Source organism: Ictalurus punctatus, chromosome 22 (assembly GCF_001660625.3).
Source record: "Ictalurus punctatus breed USDA103 chromosome 22, Coco_2.0, whole genome shotgun sequence".
NCBI classification, from domain to species: Eukaryota; Metazoa; Chordata; class Actinopteri; order Siluriformes; family Ictaluridae; genus Ictalurus; species Ictalurus punctatus.
The window spans coordinates 12739735-12757720 of NC_030437.2; the positions used below are offsets into that span (position 1 = coordinate 12739735).

Sequence of the window (17986 nt, forward strand, 5' to 3'; positions counted from 1 at the left end):
GCACAATAAAGCCTTAACTTGCATCTGTGGATGCAGCGGCTAATGGTGTTAATTAACAAAGGTTTACCAAAGTATTCCCGATCCCGTCAGGATATCCATTACAGACTCACGACAGCTGTTAACACAGTGACGTCTGAGGGATCGGAGATCATGCGCATTCGGAAGTGGTTGTTGGCCTTGCCCTTTACGCGCTGAGATTTGACCAGATTTCTTGAATCTTTGAATTGAAGAAGGTGAAATGTCAAAAATCCGACCGATTTGTCTTTGGGAAATGTTCTCAAAGTGTTGATTATTCGCTGAGGCATCTGGTGGCAGCCTCGAATCATCCTTGCTCTTGAAGGACTAGGCCTTTTTTGGAGGATCCTTATGTACTATGATTAGACGATTGCCTCACCTGTTTCACATCACCTTCTTATTTCAACTTGTCAGGTCGCTATTAGTCCTAAATTGCCCTGTCCCAACTTTTTGAATGTGTTGCATGCATCAATTTTTTTTTTTTAATTATCTTCAAAAAACCTATACAGTTCATTAGGGAAAACATAAAATACCTTGTCTTTATACATTTTTCATTTAAATGCAAGTCCTCTTTGTTTTTATTAGCATTTTCCATACTGTCCCAACTTTTTCAAAATTGGAGTTTTAAGTCTCGATGTTTTGATGGGCAACTTGGGTCAACCTGTTCTTGCTAAATAAAAAATATCTGTGTAAAACCTCAAAAATTTCACAAATATTTCAACACAAAAGTCACAATACTAAAAGAAAAAAAACTTTGAAGGAAATGTTTCATCTTTTAACACTGTGTTATGAGTAATTAATGAGTCATTAACATTCTACATATAGATATTTTCTTTCTCTAATCAAATTCATAATGCTTTAATGGCCAAATTAGGTCAACCTGTTCTTGCTAAATAAAAAATATGATGTTTAAACGTCAACATTTTCACAAATATTTGTGTGCTAAAAGGAAAAAAGCTTTATGGGAAATGTTTTATCTTTTAACATTGTTTTGTTAAAGATTGTATTATTTCTCATCTCTCATCTCATCTTCCCAACTTTTCATTAAACAGAAGTTTAGATACTTTAGATACTATTTAGATACTACAGATATTTAGATACTCTTACCTGGCTGTTTCTTTCCATTCCATCTCCTGGCCATCCTCAGAGAGGAGTTCATCCAGCTCAGTGAAAAGTTGCGGAGGTGCTGGACCATCATCGTCCTCACCCAGGATGAAGCGAATACGTTCCGCTGCTGGAGAAACTGTGAGGGAGAAAATACTTTTGATCAGAGGTTGATGAGGATGTCTGAGGACCTGCAGCTCACCATGATCCCCTAAACCATTGGGAATGAATTTAACCTCAGTTTCTGAGTCAGGTGGTGGAGGCACTATCGCTTCATCAGTATCCTGCTCTGCACCACCATTCAGGTCAGTCACCATTTTCTGTTCCTTCTCTAGCTCACTTTTTTCCACATTATGATAATCCGACATGTTCTCCGGGTCATTCTCAGATGTCTCCATCTCAAAACCCTGAAAAAAAGTTTTCCTCAAGTGAGAGCTGGATCTGACTTGGTGAAGATGGGATAGCAATCCTCCAATGCCTAAGCTAAGTGCAGGTAGACCTTCATTAGAGTCTTCTGAGCTGTTTGCTGTCTTCTGTCCTCTATTAGAGCGCAATGACACCTAGGTAGTTAAAAAACGGGGTCCCCTTGTCCCCTGACTGCAATAGCCCACCCCTCTGGTGCTCCATCAGTACCCCCCTTTCCCATTGACCCACAAGTTCTGGCACTCTGCGTTCAGCCCCTTATTAACAATTAGGAAATGTTTCCTGAACGGTTCAATCTGTACAAAAAGGCTTTGCTTTCCTTCGCCTTTGTCCTCTAATTTGAATATTAGTCAGGCATCATCGCTCATTAAAAATGCATGGCAAGATTCAATACAGTGAAGCTCAAAAATACAATAATGTGAGCAGCCTAAGCAGGGGGGAGGAATGAGAATGTGAAGGGTGACAAGCATTAGGCTGATTTTTCACAGCTAGGACAACCAACACTGACCGAAAAGTAAGGTTTCCAATTTTTTAAGCTTCTTAACCAGCTACATGGATGTCTTCATGTGAATGTACAAAAAAATTCAGAACCAATACGTCAGTTATATAGTTGCTTGCTACAGGCTTCGGTCAAATAATGGTGCTAAAATAATCAAAATTTGACCAATTACATTAATTCATAATGCAACTGCTTTGTTCAATCGTTGATCTGCAACATTCTTCTCATACTGTAGGATTAAGAATGTTCTGGGTGGTACACTAGGACTAGGGATGTAACCTGCATTATGCAGGTTACATTCCTGCGTTGACCTGCATTGCAGGTTAGCATGCATTACTGCATTATTTGGATTGAGCAGCGCATTCTAAGCAGATAGAAATGCAGATATAAATAGGAGGTGCGTTATAAGGTTTTTTCATTTGTTTGTTTGGTTGTTTTTTAGAAAACTTGCAAGAAAATTCACAGGGCATCTAGTTAAAACTAGAAGATGCCACGAGGGATGCAACAAAAATGTCGTGCAAGGTGGAGGTTTTTACTTTCCTGCGGGCACGAGCAAGTACTCAGATATGAAACTCATGGGATAAACAAATACACTGGCATTTCAACTTCTGTTTTTCCCCAAGTGCTTTGCAGTGTTTCCCAGGGGCATGGTAGTAGGCTATGGTTCATTTAAAAAATACAACCCTTCCCGTTTAGGTCACACCCACTTTTAAATACAAATACAGATATGGATATTTTGAGCACTAAATACATGCAACTAGGATAGACTAGGACTAAGACAGATTTTGCTTATTCAAAGTCAGTGAACAATTTGGTTCTTGTCCAGTTATGAAAAAAATTTATAATGTTCAGGTTGTTTGTAGCACAGAGAATTAGAATGCCTATGAAACACATAGTAATAATGTGTAATATGATTGTGAAATATAATATTAAAACAGAACAACGTTCCCAAGTGTGAGTCAAACCAAGGAAATCTTCAGTAAAGCCTTTTGTTGTTATTTTTAAATGTCTTTTCTTTACCTTTATTTTCCATGTTTGAGTCATTTCGATATTGCATTATATATAATCCTTTCTGAACACTTTTCCCTCGTGTATGTAATGCAGTAATGCATGTAAAATAAGTATCTTCCCACTCGATCAAATTCTGTCACACCACTGTGTGTCCTATATCTTTATCAGCTGTTGCTGATATCTGCTGCAGCTTTAGTCATGTGACACACCATGACATTGTAGTTTAGATAAATGAAAATGTTAATCATATAGTAACATGCTGATGGTAAAATAATCCAAATTGTTTTGAATGTTGTCAAAAGAGCTTAGAAATGATTATGCAATTGCTTTGGACTGGAATAAATCACAGAACAGATGATACTATCTTCCAATGAAAAATGGCAAACGTCTTTTAGAACTGTATTTGGACCACACATCAACAACCGTACAACTGGTAGATTGGTAGGCTACTGCTGAATCATTCAGGCTTTTCAGCTTATGATCAGCTATGCCTTTGAAATGTGATGCGATATTCTCATCACAGACCTCAATGCTAAAACTGAAGTGGGCTGAAAAGAGCTCAGAGGAATGTGTTTCACGCTATAGCTAGAAATCAATATGAACATTTATTTTTTTAGCATTTTGCTTAATGACTCATTTTCTTATGCGAAGAAAAGAATATCAATGTGCATGTGTATATGTGATCAGTAAAGACTCATTATCATTATTTACTGATCACAGCAACTGAGTAGAAGGTAGACTCTGTTACAGCAAGATTAATTTAGGTCACTTAGTTGTTCCACAAAGTCCCCAAAGACTGTTCTCCTGAGCTGCATACAGACTATATTGCTATGGAGGCCGTGTACTGAGCCTTGGAAAGAAGTCGTCTCACCCAGTTGCTAAGCAAGGCTCCAATAGAGATGGGTTGAGAGGAGGGAGCAAAACGGAGATGAGTGTGTTGTTCAATATGGGCAACTGAGCAGTGAGAGCGAAGCACAAAAAGGAAGAGATGGGAATGAAAATCACATCGTTCAAATGCATTTCAACGCTGCAGGCTTAGTCGCCAAGAGCCACAGGCCTGCACAAAGGGGACTTTGTCTGTGAAACCGGGGGCTCATGGGAAAAGAAGGGGAGGGAGAGAATGCCCACTGTCCAAAGTAGGGCTTAGTCAAGCTGCCACTCCAGTTGGAGAGTCTCAATCTCGCTAAACAACAACATCTACTATACAGTACATGGCTGCATTCGTCAGATATAGCATCAACACTCACAAAAAATGGCAGGAAATAGCCACCAATATTCGCATTTGCGTGTAAGATTTATTTATATATTTTTACATATTTCACAGTGAAACCTTTGTAAAGTTTACATCTAGTAAATACTGAGAATGTATTCTTCAAGGAATGTAACATGCTGACATCTGAGAATTCCCACATCTGACAAATCCTGCATTGACGATAAAAGCAGAACACCATCGCTATGAGATTAGATTTAGGACAAAGTGGTGGAAGCTAGATTAGAGCTTTGATGTGAGTAATGATGTGATTAGTGTGAACATGATGTACTGATCCTCAGCTTCAGTCCACAATTTATGCAACATGTTATGTTACAATTTCTAGTTACTAAAGAATGTCATGTACTTTTTTTAATCTGTCTATAGATACATTTAAATATTTAAAGTTGTATAACACCCATGAAATAGGTGGTTTCCTCTTATCACTGACATTATAACAGATATACACAGTCATCCCTGCACCAGCCTTTCTTTTTTTTTCCTTTAATATGACCAAAAAATGCTGAAGTCCTGAAGACTTTTCCTTCTCAAAAAACATGAAGAAACAACCTTACTTCTTACTATTACAATGCACCCACACTGGCACCCAACTTCTCCATATCAATGATTAGGCTTTTTTCTTTGATAAATACTAGCTCAGTTTACTCTGTTATTATTAGTCATAGATTATGTGCAGCATTCACTATACATAGGAAAAGCTATTTTATATATATATATATATATATATATATATATATATATATATATATATATATATATATATATATTTATAATCCTGATGTGGAGTCTAACCATGGATAAACCCTACATAAATAAACAAGCGAGCATTGCAAATAAAAGATAACAGGACGTCTAGGTGTTTGGAAATGATCTCCATGTTGAAAACCCTGTTCCAGCTGTCTGTTAAAACACTGTACATCTCCTGGTTGGAAATAAATAGGACAAGGACACTGGCATTGTATCTTATTTGGCAACACAAGCTGCCTGGAAGCATGTGATTAGCTACATATCATGACACAAAGAGGACTTGAAATTCAATTCAGTGCTCTACATTCACTGTTTTCCCTGTGAGGAGTAAAATGAACAAAAAAAAGAAAAAGAAAACAGTAATAGCAAACACACCGCATTGTTAAGATTTCAGCATTGAAGTCTAGAGTTTAAATTACTTCAAGCTTTTTTGTACAAGAAAGATGGTTTTAGGGAGTCTAGGAACCAAAACCCAAGGTGTAAAACTGATCTTTACTCATTCTGATGTTCTGCTGATGCGTACACATAAAAAATTTCAGGGGGTAAAAAAAAAAAGCAAAGAACTACTTTAGAATTACAACTGGGAAAATATTTTAGCATAATATCTCAATAACAAGTATGACATTTTGTTTTCCAAGTTTAGGTTCACATAAAACAAATTTGTACCCCAGAATGCTTTAACACATGAGATAAAACATCTTAAATAAAAAATATCTAGATGATTTTTAATACTTGTAATAATTTTGGAGTTTGATACTGACAACAAAGCTGCAGAGATTTGATCACATTTTTAGAAGTAACATTCATGAGACAAATGAATCTGTATCAGTAAAACCTAGCTACAGTCCAGCTCTACTTAGTTTATCAGATTGTACAGGAATGTAATTACTATTAGACTATCAGTCCTGTCCTGGCCTTTCTGGTTTACATATAATATGTCCAGATGAATATACCACCAACAGCCTCATTGGTTTTTTAGATCTGTGTTTTTAAGTTCTGTGTGTACGATGGAAAAGGAAAGAACAGAAAACACATTTGAGGTGTCACATGCCTATGATCAGTGGCTTTTGTCTTTTGTTTGCGGCACAATGGCACTGCATTGAGACTGGCAATTGTTCTTTCAGCTCATGCCCACCCAGCTACTGCTTACTGCTTCCTAACAATGGTAAATACTCAAAGTCTGCATGAAATAGTGCAATAAAATTCCCCAACGCTAGGGTGTTAATGCGAGGCCTTGCTCTTAAAATGAACCACAATTGCTTGGTTGGTCATGCTACAGTTACCAGGCCAGAATGTTCTCCTTTTGGGTGTACCCAAATATATTCCTCTCATTAATAGTGACTTTGGCCACTTCCTTCAGAACCCCTTTCACAACATAAAATAAAAATGAATCCAATTTCTAGTCTTGTAAATTCATTTATCGGTTTAAGTTTCGGCTTGTAATGTCGCAGTAAATGCAGTCAAAATAATCTCACATCAACATTATTTACATCCAAATTACCTAAAGAAATAATAAACAATAATGCTACAGCAGGTTGTGTGAAATTTTAATCAGTTATTCAATGAACCGGGTAAATCATCAAAGCCATCTAATATTATGAATGCACATTCTAATGCATTATTGTTTCTATTGTTTGGTATTTCGCTAAAATGGGCCTCATTCATCACGCTAGATAAGAAATCATTCGTACGAGCATTTACACAAAGAAATTTGGTATTCATGAAAATCCCCAAAATTCAGAACAACGTTCACATCCTACTTGTGTTCCTGAGCGTGTGCACATTTACACATAAGACGAACTAATGCATGGACTACTGCACTTTTATATCTGGATTACATTACTGAGTTTAAATGTAAAGATTTCTTATGTTTCTTACTTTTACAGCATTTAGCAGACGCCCTTATCCAGAGCAACTTATAGAAGAGCTCTGGAGTCTCATCCTCATGCTAGCTCACTACATCAGAAACTAAGAGTACCATCAGGAACATTTTGTGAAAACCAGTTATTTGATATTACTGGCATTAATTAAAGTATATTTACAAAAAAAAGGAAATAAAGAAGGAAAGCGAGCCAACACAAACTCATAAATTCAGACAAGTAAAACTAATCATTCAAATATGATAAAAGAAATGCAGTCCTATAAACATAGGGCAGACCGGTCTGTCTAGCTGATGGAAGATTTAGAGTCCGCTTATTATTCATATGACATATTATTAAATATTTTTATTGCAATAGAAATGTCAAAATAATTCTACTTTCAATTTTATCATCATACAGGTCGGGTCAAAATATCTTCTACTTCTGTTTTTCAGCCTTTGCCCTCATTGCTCGGTTCGGCGTCCCAGCTTTCTGTGCACTTAAGCTTTTATGGAGTTTTGTGGGTGTCACTAAATGCAAACAAGGGAAAGGTCTTCAAAAAGTCTTTAGCTTTTTCTCTGTAACAAGACACGCTGCGTGTTTTGTCTTATTAACTTCGAGAAGGAAAATAAGAGCCTGGTGAGACGGTGACTGTTTATAGCTACTATAGCATAAGTGATAACAGGAACAAATTTGTTTCGTGGAGTTTCCACAACATTAAACGTAAGAGATGCAAGAGTACAATGTGCCATTCTTTAATAAATAAATAAAGTTAACATTGACAAACTGCTGTGGTATAAGAGGAATAATCCACTTTGGGATCATGACACAACCCTGTAGTTAATGATTTACCTATAACAGCAGTCCCCATTGTGTGCATCCTGTGCAGCAAGTACTTGGAATAATTCACCAAAATAAAATCCAAGTGAAAGCTCTAATAACGTCAAATCCTTTATTATCTCAACTCTCTTTCACAGAATAAATAATTAAGTAGATTTACCAATGCTAATATACATATATAATTAACTATCAGACACCACCATAGTAACAGTAAAGTTCTAAAGTATAAAGTTTAGTACAGGTTATGACTAAATTAGGCCTGTGACCTGGTTAATCTTCCTGTTCTGAACCATTTTAGATAAAGAGAACATTTTAAAATGTAGTCTGTGTTTGAGATACTGAGGCATTCTGTCCTTCTAGCCAGACACGGTACACAATGGAGCAGCTGTAGGATGCGGAAGAAGGTAAGATTATCTAATTACAACCTGTGGTTAGAAGTATGGACTGCTTTAAAGAGGATTAACTCGGGCTAAATGCCAGTGACACACTTTAAACAAAAGCAAGACTACACAAAACTTGGGCACATATAAGACAACTTGATCCAGCGGCTTTTATGCTATTAACTATTATATTATTATTCGATGCATCAAAGTGGAAAAGCAACAAAATGACTGAAGGGAAACTGTGAAAACAGAAAAAAGGACAAAAGTGCTATGGTTTTCATGTTTTCATGAATCTCAGCTCTCACTCCATTCTGCAGCTGGCTTTAGGTCACAAGTGTCTTGAGCAACATTGAAGGAAAGCTTACATTTATTGCACAACATTATGATGTTAAACTGACTAAATATATGTCAACACTTTCTGTGAAATACAGAGTTCTGCATCACACTGACTGGTTAATCTTTATCCCCATATAAACCAGAGCCTTGTATATGTCAGACTTCATCCTCTGATTATTGAGGGATGCTTGTTAATGGTTAATTAACATTAATGTTAGCTCACACTGCTGATTTGTGCTTAAACTGTATGCAACAGCCTCATACTGTACTTTGTGCACTTTATGTTGTAACTGCACAAAAAATAAGATGCACCAGCACCATAAATACAATATCACAGCACACCACATATATCCTGGAGTTATTTTACAAAGCAATTAGAGCTTATTACTACGGCTCACAAACCTCACCCTAGTAACATGAGCCATGGTTTCTAAACTACTTTCTTCAATGGTCAATGAACTTGAATCTTATTTTACTAGCTTGTGGTTATGTTATTGTGAAATTTGACTCATTTAAAAATAATGTCCTCATGTAATTATGTGATTAAATGTTTACAATATAGCTTAAGAAATCCTTTTTTATAATAAAGCTATAGTAAGTTATCTCATTTTTGTGAGTTTTAGAATAGAGATGAAACATGATCTACTGTACCACAACAAGTGAGAGAGAGAGAAGAGAGAGAGAGAGAGAGAGAGAGAGAGAGAGGAGAGAGAGAACGAGAGAGAAGAGAGAGAAAGTGAGAGGAGAAGAAAGAGACGAGAGAGAAGAGAGAGAAAGAGAAGAGAGAGAGAAGAGAGAATAGAGACTAATGAGAGAACTGTTTGCAGTTGTTATAATGTAAGTGATAACAGGAAATATATTGTCTTGTGTATGTTCCATAACATTAAATCTAACTATAAAGAATTACAAAACATGACATGCCATTCATTACTAAATTTAAAAATGGTTATTGTTGGAAAAGTCACTGTGTTTAAAGAGGAAGAAAATGCTTCAGCTATGTGGGGGCAAACTGTCCAAAAAAAATGCCATGGCCACAACTCATCATTTTTTCCTGCAAGACTTTGTTGGCTACGTTTAACAAACACTCTGGTTCATCTGCCTAAAAATGTCTAAAACCTTGCTAACTAAGTGTTATTTATGTTATGGTTTGAGCACGTTGTTGAATAATTGCTTGCCATAGCAAAATAGCCATACGTGTAATCAATCAGGTTAGTAATCGGATACCGTCTGTCAAAATGTCAGAACATCAGGAAAATCAACAAACGATGTACTATAGCAACTATTATGTAAAATAGTTTCAAAACAGAGACTGAGAATAATGTTTGAAATAATAAATTATCCAAATAGGCTGAGCTATTTGCTTAGAAACAGAAGCAAATCAAAATAAATCTAGCGTTTACCAACTGTTTACTGTAAATTCATATGGAAAATATACATTATAAGAATCATGATTCCATTAGATAATCCTGATCGACTTAAATAAGCGAGATTAGGTGAATATATAATGAATGTGACAGGCATAAATAATTATATGTCTCTTGTGGAGAAGGTTTAATAATTTCGCTTTTTTTTCCTCTATATAAATAAAACTGAGCTTACCTGGGAAAGAACTGCTCCCCCATGCGCTATCTATAATTAAAAGAAAACACACACACACATATACAAAATTTTACATGTAAAAATGACTACATGTGTTAAAATCTTCCCCAGGAGCAGAAATCTGTTTATTTTAAAGTTCAGCTGTCAATATCATTGACATGTTCATGAACAGTGGAAACGATTTAAGTTAAAACACTAAGCAGAACGTCTGATATTCTGTGATGAAGGTAGAAAAAGGTAACAAAATGATTCATAAAAATGTTAAAAAGTTCCTACATGAATTTCTGGTCATTGAATATCGCATGAGACGATGCCGAAACACTGACAACGCCGGAGAGAAACTGACGCCCGATATGCTACTTAGCACTGAAGGATCTACGTACTATGTCAGTACATGAATCCTGTTGACATCTCTTGAAATCCTGCTTTTCAGTGGAATGTGTTGGTCTCAGACCAGAGGATTTTCCCACACCATGAACAGCTTTCAGTGATACCTGCTTATGTTATTGGATACATATAAATCCTCTACTGGGACTCAGTTACAATAGCAGCCTTTTCTTAAAGGAAAGAAAAAGAATGAATTCAGAAGGTTTTCCTTTTGTGCTTAGAACAACAGCAAATGTGTGTGACTTCTTATTGGAATCAGGACCACCCAAAGGGCAGCTTGTCTTTGGTTAATTTTTGTGTATGCAGAGCTTACAAAATAATAGTAAACCAACTGTAATAAAAAAAAATCGATATACAGTACTGTGTAAAAGTCTTATGCACATGCAAAGAAATGCTGTAGTGCAAAAATGACTTCAAAAATAATAAAGTTAAATGTTTCTACATTTTAAAAAATACTATAAAGATCAGTGAACAGTAGTCAGTTAAACAAAGTTTTATTGGGTATCTTGCAGAACCAGCCACAGTTCTTCTGTCGCTTCTTATTATTGCAGCAAAACCCAGCAGCTTCATTGTGTTTTTTTGTCTGAAAAGTGGTCTCTTATGTAATATGCTGCTTTCTTTAATGACAAACAAAATTTTACTGTAACATTTAATTTTGTGCTGGAAAACGAATGTTTGGAAATGTTTTTGTACTGACTCGATCATGTAGAAGTCATAAAAATATAAATATATAACAAAGTTTGTACTTAAAAAAAATAGGGTGCCTAAGACTTTGCACAGTACTGTAAATTGACCAAAATATAACAAATCTTTATGCATAAAAGTTGCATCTAGTATCAGTCATCACACAAATACCAATTCTAAACAATATTCTTAGTTCATTGTTATACTAGCTAAATCCACTGACATTATTCTCCAGACTCTTACAAAAACAAAATTTATATCATTTTTAAAGGTTTAACTCCTATTCAATATCTTAGAAAAGAAAGACTTTCTCTGTACTTTACAATAGTAGTTTTTTGTTTTTATTTCTTTCATTTTTTATTATTCTTGTCATTTCAGTTAGTAATTTCTACGATTCAAATTGCATCTGAGGTTCAGACTTCCCCAGTGTGACCTCTTGCCATTTTGCAATAGCAAAATATAACACTGGTAACAGCATACCATAACCAGGATGGGGAATAAAACGAGTAGAATTGGGATGGACTGAGGACATGAGGGCATTTCTAACTTGCAACACTTACAAAAACCCAGAAGTCAAATTAAAACGGACATCTTTTAAACTCTCCTGTATCCTACAATGCTTTCAAGAAGCACCAACTACACACTATTCCCAGTTTAGGCAGATTTACTACTTATTTTGTCATGGCTTTTAATAGGAAATGGTTGATAATCACAAACAAGCATCCGGATTGCAGATAACAATCAGGAAGCAATCCATCTAAAGACAAAAGTTCAACTGTGTACACAGAGGCTTTATACCACAGAGGATCAGTGGCAAGAATCCAGCCCATTGTTACTGCTCTGTTTGTGCTGATCTTCTCTGTTACATTATCATTTTCCTAGCAAAAATCACTCGCATGGACACACATACCAGAGTCCTGGTGAACTCAGAGACATACAGAACATAGCACCTAGGCCTGGGAGCTCCATCCATCCATCCATTTTCCATACCGCTTATCCTACACAGGGTCGCAGAAAGCCTGAGCCTATCCCAGAGGATTTGGGCACAAGGCAAGGGACACCCTACTACGGACAATTTAGAAATGCCAATCAGACTACAAGATGTCTTTGGAGTGGGGGAGGAAACTGGAGTACACTGAGGAAACCCTCGAAGCACAGAGAGAACACGCCAACTCCGTGCACACAGGGCTGAGGCAGAAGACTGGGCAATATGACGATAAAATATTGATGTCATGATAAATTCCATCACAACACACTTGTCTGAGATACTGAAGATACTGTAAAAAATTGTATAATCTTTTTTCGACTGGATGCAGCTGATATGTTCTAATAATTAAAAACGGTTAAACGTTAAAAACAAATTTAACTTTTTCAGTGTTAAATATGTTTTTCATTTTACTGAATAAAACTGCTATTTTTATAAATAATTTTAAATTATATATATCATTTTGTGGACATTAAATAAATCAATGAATAATTTTCTGCAGATTTGGGCCAAGGCACGTCAAGTGACATCATCACAACACGCATTCTGCCAAAGCCCTCTTCAATTCGCGTGCGTTGAACTTGAGTGACAAGTCTTGTCCACAGTGATGACAGACAAACATCACTGTGAAAGACCGTGCGAAACAATTTCATGCAATTGCAATTTTTCCAATTCAAATAGTTTTCTGGATTGAAAAAAACTCAGCAATCAAGCATTTTAGCCTCAAGAATCGCAAAAAAACTGCAAAATCCTGTACGGACTGTTTTATGATTTTTTTTTTAATGCAACACTACTGCATTGCTGGCAGTTTCTGAGAAACCTATATACTGTATATCATTCTAAATATCGTGTATGGTAGAAATGCCTTCGCGAATTGTAATCTGACATTTTGTTATATCACCCACCCCCTGTAGCACCTTACTAGATCTCAAGCAAACCCCTTAGATAGATGAGTGAGGAACAGAGTAATATTTCCATCTACAGTCCTTTCTAAAACTGCTGATGACTTTCAAATATTTGACTGATGCTTCCTCTTTCTCTCTGTCTCCTTCTATTTCTATCATGTTCATCCCCCCCCCCCCCCCTCTTATCTCCTCTCTCCTCCTCATCCTTTATCCCCTAGAGCCATCATTACCATGTTTTGATCGTAATGACAGAAATGCCTCGTCAACTCTCCTGCTCTCTCCCGCTCTCTCTCCACACACACACACACACACACACACACACACACACACACACACACACACATTCAGACTTCACGCTGTGACTCACATCAGGCAATTAGAGCCCAGTTAGAATAGGCCATTACTTACAGCTGTTTATTCCAACACTCTGATATACAGACTGGATATTGGCTCTGACTAGCAGTCAGCAGTGTCCTATAGACACTGACACTATGAGCTGACAGCTCTTACTGAGTGATTTGTGAATGCGCTCTGTGTGTGTGTGTGTGTGTGTGTGTGTGTGTTTAAAAGCGAGAGAGCACTTAACTATAGGAGAACTAGGTGCTGATGTGAGCTGACAGTGCTTACTGAGCAATCTGAAGATGATTTGTGTCGTAGTGTGTTTGTTTGTGTGTGTGTGTGTGTGTGTGTGTGTGTGTGTGTGTGTGTGTGTGTGTGTGTGTGTGTGTGCACTCATATAGGTATGTACCTCTTTTTTGGTGACCAAATGTCCTTGTAATAAAAAAGAATACGTGGCCGTTTTGATCTTGTCAAGACATTAATCTTGTTCCCATGAGGGTTTTTTTAAATTGTTTAAATAACTATACATTTAAATGAGTTTAAAGAAAATATTTAAATAAATATTCTGCATACCATGGCAACAGACATGTGCACACTTTGTCATTTAGGACATCAGTATCAGATCATTATTGAGCATTGGTCAGTACATTGAGCTCCAATATTGAAATAGTATTGAAAATGGAGAAATAATGAGACTGATGAATCCCAAAAATGACCTCTATGAGATATAACATGATGGGTGACATTAACATTATTGTGCTACACAACTGTGTGTGTGAGTGTGTGTGAGAAGTGAACTGAGTGCTAATGTGACCAGAACTTACCGATCGGGTTGAGGATGCTGCTGCTCATCTCCTCTGTGTGCTCCGTCACCTTTTCCTTCCTCTCCTTGTGGCTGGTGCGCCGGCGATGGCGTCTCCGTCGTCTGTAGCTCTTAGGTACATGCACGCCAATGTAGATGGTGTGGTGGCCTGTGAGAGACATGAGGAGGAAAATAAGCCTTAGGGTTCAGTTAACTTTGCCAAAAGCAAGGGATCACAAAAATATCTGTTAAACAGTAGAACAAGCATCACACTGCACATGTTGCTCTCTACCAGTTAAAATCTTATTTTGACAGTATTCTTGAGAAAATAGTTTCAGGCCATTTGAGAAGAGACACCATGCCACAGAGTCCATGTACACTTACTCTAACCGTCAGTAATATACTGTATGTCCTATTGTCCCAAGCCGTACAATTGTAAAAGGTGGTTTTATGTACACATATCTTACTTTCATTATTACCTTTTTATTAATGTTCCACATCTATTTTGCGTTCTTTTGTTTGGTGTATCATTTATATAACGAAAAACATGGCTCTTCCTGATGGAAGTTCAACCATATGTCTTAGTAAGAGACGGAAATCATGTGATTGGGATCAAAAGGACGTCGATTGTAAACAAAGCATTTTGGAGGAAAAACTTCTTTGGTTCATTTTGATCCAAACAGGTCATAAGGATCCATCGTGGATAGCACAAACCACAATTAACATTTCTTAACAAACATAGAGAGCTTTGAATTATCCCGCTGAACTGAATACATAAAATGTCATCCATATTACCCTATACATAATGAAGCTTTCAAATTTAAAGTACTGGCCAAGGATCAGATCAGCAGGATCTGCTCCAGAGCTCCACAGATGTTCTCAGCATGAAAAAAAACACATATAATATAACAAAAACAGTTTACAGCCTTGTATCATGACGATAACCAATTCTAAAAGACGAAATGACGTACGAGACCTTGAGGTCAGCAGCTGAGTGTCAATTGTTTCCTCATGGTCCACTGGGAGAGCCATTTGGTGTTCTGACCAAAGTATGGATGTAAATAAATGCCAACTACTTCCTTCACAAAACATATACAGGAAATGGCTTCATCATTCACGAAGACATCCTCACAAAAAGGGCCTCTGGCTGACCGTCTAAGCAAATATTTTGACTGTGGAGAGGACATCAAGCTTTAGCAGGTAGTGGTGAACTTCCAGTGTTTAGGTTCTTCTCATCGAGGCACGTTCCTTCTTTTAAGTCCTGTTTGTACCCTTTGAGTACATACAGCGGCACACTCACGACACACTTGTCACTCTGTTTTGGCAAGCAGATCAGAACAAGATGATTTGATGACTATTTGACCTTTAGAAAAGCTAGGACGCACTGATTATCTTTTATTAAAACATACTCCTTCCGGAGAGTTCTTGTCATCATGCACGCAACAGATTATTTATCATGTCGGCCTCCACACACTGGAAACATTTATCACGCACATAAGCAAATATTATTCCCCAGACTATGTTAAACCAAGGCTTTATCTTAAATGACACAAAGTATTTTTTGGTTGTGTTCCTGATAGAAAGTTACTAATTTGAAGAAACATCTATTACAATTATACCGAGGTAGCTGTAGTGAACAAGGAACCATTGTGTATTGTAATGTGCATTGTAATGTGTATTGTAATGTACTGCAGTAAACAGTGTTCATGTCATTAAATAAACCAGGTCAGAAGTGAAATAAAGCTTGTGACTGAAACTTTATCACAGCTTATTGTGATATCTTACTGGCGTCCTTGTTCAACTTTCATTCCAAAGCTGATTGAACAAATCAATAATAAATAAAGATTTTAAGTAAAGCTTTTAACCTAAGCTTCCCCTAAACTAACATTATTTAGCCATGAAGTTACATGCTGAGTAATGTTAGCAAAGTATGAAATGAAGTAAGATACATGATGTAAATGTTACATGATGTAATTGTAATTGTATGTTACATGTGTAAATATAACTAAATCATTCTGCATCAGCTAATGACTAAAAATTAGTCCACTACCACTAGCATGATTTCATTTAACTTTGTTTTACTAAATGCTGATGATCAACTGAACTGAAATAATTGAACCTTCAGCCTCATTTATGAACTACCCTCTGTAAAAAAGATTAAGATAAGATAAACTTTATTGATCCTGGAAGAATATTTAATTGTTTTGAGGTTGCAGAATGTAAATAAAGAATCATCAAAGGTAAAGTGCAAAATACAAGGTTAAATATAAAAAAAAGTATGAAGTAAATACATTAGAATTATACAAATAAAATGAAAGCTCAAAGTAACAATACACTTAGCACATACTGCTAAGAACAATGTTTGAACTTGACATCATCAACAGCCGTTTACTTGCAGGTGAATATCAACTCATTTTATACATTTACAAGCATTATTACATTTGTTTTGTACTTACTGACACTTTTTAAGAAGATATGCATGTATTTACTAAAGCAGCTTGGTAATACTTACCACTATTATATTAGCACGAACTAATATTACGTATTTTCTTTTCACATTGTACATACTTACACATGCAAAATATACACCAAGTACAATGATTTTATGCTATTTTTGGACAGAGCTGGCCTGTGACCTTTTCTTTGGCAAGGTTTAAAATCACAATACAATGTGTGAAAACATAACTGATAAGTCATGTAAAGTGCAGTTGCTTCACTGCCCTTCCATGTTGGACTGCCTTTCCATGTTAAGGCATAAAACATTTGAGCTTGTAAGTTCTTTTTACAAACTTGCATCAATGCTGTAAGATCATTTTGATGAAAAGCCAGCATATTGGTAGAAAACTAATCCATACAGTTAGCTATTATTAGCTAATAATGTCTAGTACATTCAATGAATGTTGAATATTCAAGTAACTATCGTGAACTTTTTTTACATATGTGTACTTGGTGATACAATGCAATACTTTGATTATGGAAATACATAGTTCTTACAAGCAAGTTGAAAAAGTTAAGAACCATGTTTGAACATTACAGTAGCCACTTACTTACAGGTAAATATCAAATAATGTTATAGATTTACACACACTATTAAAATTGTCTTGCTCTACCTAGTCTTTTCAGTCAGCAATGCATATATTTAATGAAACAGTTTGGTATTACTTACCAGTATTATGCTACTTATTAGCACAAAATGTCAGGTATTATTACTTTAGTTACTAAGTATTTACACATTCAACTTGCAAAATATTCACCAAGTACAACTTATTAAGTGCTGCATATTAAGTTATTACTAAATTGTGCAAACATTTACTGCTGTACAGTAATGTACTAAAGTCCATTATACATAGTAAATAACAGAAATGCCTTTTTATTACCACTCACTTACCTATTCAATATTAAGTGCCAGCCATGTTGTGAAACAAACTGCTACAAATATGTTAAAAATCCAAAGCTGACAAAAATAGCCAGGAAGACATTCGCCGCCACATATTAAAAAGCTATTTCAATGCAAACTAAGGAAAATCCACCTAGTTCATTAACCCCATATAATTCTGCAAAGCTACCAAATTTCTCAATGCATTGGAAGTCTTTTTCAACTTATGATGGGTAAATGATTAGATCTGAGACACTGATTATCAACTAGATTTGATCAATTGTTTATTAGCTAACTAATATTAACTGTGCTGGGACAGAAATTCTAATCTAAACAATTAGCAATGCAGATAAATCAGCAAATAAATTATAAACTTTGTTTTTTACAGCTCTGCTAGCTTTGTTATTAAGAAAAGGTTCACA

General features: G+C 36.0%; 1 protein-coding gene across 5 annotated transcripts in view; it reads right to left on the reverse strand.

Moving 5' to 3' along the window:
• The window catches only part of slc4a4a (solute carrier family 4 member 4a), a 62403-nt gene that overhangs the window by 31071 nt on the left and 13346 nt on the right, over nucleotides 1-17986 (reverse strand). For 3 of the 5 annotated variants that reach the window (XM_047149855.2, XM_053674563.1, XM_017452159.3), the window contains exons 4-6: nucleotides 14211-14357; nucleotides 10087-10116; nucleotides 1123-1258 (exon numbers count right to left, since the gene is read on the reverse strand). In XM_047149855.2, the coding sequence (XP_047005811.1) occupies nucleotides 1123-1258; nucleotides 10087-10116; nucleotides 14211-14357 (313 nt within the window). The remainder of the gene's footprint in view (nucleotides 1-1122; nucleotides 1259-10086; nucleotides 10117-14210; nucleotides 14358-17986) is intronic. The other 2 variants (XM_047149856.2, XM_017452160.3) reach the window with 1 other exon arrangement.